This window comes from Poecilia formosa, unplaced genomic scaffold, assembly GCF_000485575.1.
Source record: "Poecilia formosa unplaced genomic scaffold, Poecilia_formosa-5.1.2 Scaffold217, whole genome shotgun sequence".
Lineage (NCBI taxonomy): Eukaryota > Metazoa > Chordata > Actinopteri > Cyprinodontiformes > Poeciliidae > Poecilia > Poecilia formosa.
Window position 1 is genome coordinate 646,275 of NW_006800156.1, and position 2,657 is coordinate 648,931.

At 39.7% G+C, this 2,657-nt stretch overlaps 1 protein-coding gene across 1 annotated transcript; it reads right to left on the bottom strand.

Annotated features, from left to right (window-relative positions):
* Positions 1-290: 290 nt before the first annotated feature.
* Positions 291-2,238, bottom strand: LOC103149057 (uncharacterized). The gene is made up of 2 exons (XM_007568073.2): positions 2,207-2,238; positions 291-1,507 (listed from the first exon to the last, which is right to left on the bottom strand). The coding sequence occupies exon 2, from the start codon at positions 1,505-1,507 to the stop codon at positions 623-625; it is 885 nt and encodes a 294-aa protein (XP_007568135.1). The 5' UTR covers positions 2,207-2,238; the 3' UTR covers positions 291-622.
* Positions 2,239-2,657: the final 419 nt, after the last annotated feature.

Here is a 2,657-nt window from a genome sequence, read left to right on the forward strand (position 1 = left end):
CCACTTTCTATTTATTTGTCATCAAATGTTCTAATTTGCTGAGAAACAAACTGGAATATTTTCTCCAATGAGGCTCAGATTATTTTATTCTTTGTTTTTACAGCTAATCCATCTGTTGTGTCTGATGTCGGAAAAGAAACGTTTTTTCAGGCGTTATAATCAAACAACCAGCTGTATCTCAAAATGAAACCTAAATATATTCACAGAAGAAAAACAGAACAACAAGCCAACAATAAAACATCACAGCAGCTGCATTCTGATCTCATTTATTAGGTGAATGGAGCCAGTAAATGTCACAATTTTACCATTAAAAATGTAAAACAATATGTCGTCAGTTCACAAAGCATCTTTAATCTATGAATGCACAATCTGTAATCTATACAACATTTTATTAAGCCCTTCTATTATTATCCTTTTAAATTATATCACCTTTATTGATTAATGCTGCATTGATAAAGTTAAAGGTGGTTATAATGGGTCTAACTTAGTTACAATAAACCAGTAAACGTCAGAAATTAGTTGATCTCAACAGAAAGGGATCAAAGTCAAGTAGGTAAAAATTTAACATTTGATTGAAAACAACTGACATAAAGTTTGAGCCAATGTTGTTAAATTACAATTTCTAGACTTTTGCCCCACAGACGTCCAGTTTTCCTGCCCTCTGCAGGAAGAGCAGCGGTAAGACCAGACTGCTGGGCACCAGGAACCAGACTGAGCTCCATCCAGTTAAACAGTAAACATATTCAGAATCTGCTGCTACATTTTGTATAATGGTGGTAATCATGTTGGCCATGAACCTGAGGAGCAGAGTTCCTGTGATGATCATGATGGTGTTCAGAGCTCTCTTCTTTGATTGGTCGACCCGGTCTCTGGTCCCGCCAGGCCCTGGTCCAATCAGAGCGCAGAGAACCGAGAGGCTGCAGAAAACAAAAGCTACAGACGTGAAGGACAGAAGCAAAACATTGATGAGGGCAAAGGGAATCATTGTCTTTACAATCAGAACCACTATCACGATGGAAACCAGCCAAACACATCCAACCGTGATGTTTCTGACCCTGACGCCTGCTGAGCCTTTAAGACGCAGGTAGAAGACGGGATGGACGACGGCCAGGTAGCGCTCCATACAGGTGAGCAGGTGGAACAGAGTCTGACCTGAAAAGAAAATCCCAAATATGCCACTTCCTGCCTTCTGGACACCTCCATTTTCAGTGATGGTGCCAAAGAGGTAAAACAAGTTTCCCAACATATTAAACAGGTCGAGGAAAACCACGTTGTAGGTGAGGATGTCGATGTGGCTCCACGTGGTGAAAGGAGCCATGAAACCGTCTTTCCTCCATCGCTGGTAACCGACGGCGACGACGTAGAGGAAGAGAGGCAACAGGAGCACGTAAACAACTAGGAGGCTGATTATTACTGATATTATCTCAGGGGCAAAGCAGTACAGAAACAGAGGATGGGTGAAGGAGTTGGACGAAGAGTTGGACGGTTGCTCCATTTGCTTCAGCATCTATGAACAGAAACATTGAATTTGACATCTTAGGTGGCAAAATAACCAAAAACAGCCCTGATGTCAGAGGAAACGGTGAACCACTTCACAAATATTAACATAAATCTGATTGGTGAGCATTCATATTCAGTCACTTCCCCCAAACTATCCAATTAGTAAAGAGAGTCTTTGTCCAAGACTCTGACCAATCCATTTGTTATCCGTTCATTAGTGAACCAACATGAAGCCCCAAATACAGATCTAACTCAGAATACATTTAATGTTTTGTACCTAAATCAAATTGGGAATTTGTTAAACAAAAATTAAAAGCAAAGGAAAACGAACTAAAACTAATCTTTACTGATCTGACTAAGCTTGATGAATTTTGCAAAGGATGAGCGCAAATCTTGTGCAAAGCTGTAAAAGACAGCAGTAAAAAGTTTTTTTTATTTTCTTCAACTAGAAAATACTCTGTTTTCTTCCTCTGGACTTGGTGGAACCAAAATGTGACACTATAAAAAGCTTTGACAGCTTTAAGATATGATCCAGAGCAGCGACGTTAAATAAACATCTGCTGACTCAGCATCCACAGAATCGGTTCCCAAACATTACCTGATTACCTGAACTCAAATTACTGCAGCAACACAAGATGAAAAAAAAGCTGAAGTTTGTCTGTGTAGATTTGATTAAAAACAAACTTCAGATTTGTTACAAACTCACCCTGCAGGACGGTTCTGGTTCTGGTCCTGGTTCTGGTCCTGGTTCTGGTTCTGGTCCTGGTTCTGGTCCTGGTTCTGGTTCTGGTTCTGGTCCTGGTTCAGGTCCTTTCCGTCTTCTTGCAGCTCCAGTCTCAAATGACCAACCTATATCTGTTACTTGTTTGTGTATGAGAGTCATGATGTTATTTTGCATGTTTCAAATGAGCGATTGATTTATTGACCCCAAAGCCATAAGATGGAAAATGTATTAAAAGTAGAGCCTTCAAACACATCCAGCTTTTTTACAACCAAAGCTGGGGAGACACTTTCTTGTTTTATATGCCAGATCTTTTTAATTATAAAATATAATCCACAAAAGGAAGTGGAAAGTTACAGCATTTCCTGGTATAAGTGTGTTTTCCTGGCAGGAAATTAACTTCAGGGAGTTTCTTTAAACCACCGTTTGCTATAAA

What these genes read in the sequence shown, in the direction of transcription:
- LOC103149057 (XM_007568073.2), bottom strand. Translation starts at nt 1,507, where the DNA reads ATGCTGAAGCAAATGGAGCAACCGTCCAACTCTTCGTCCAACTCCTTC.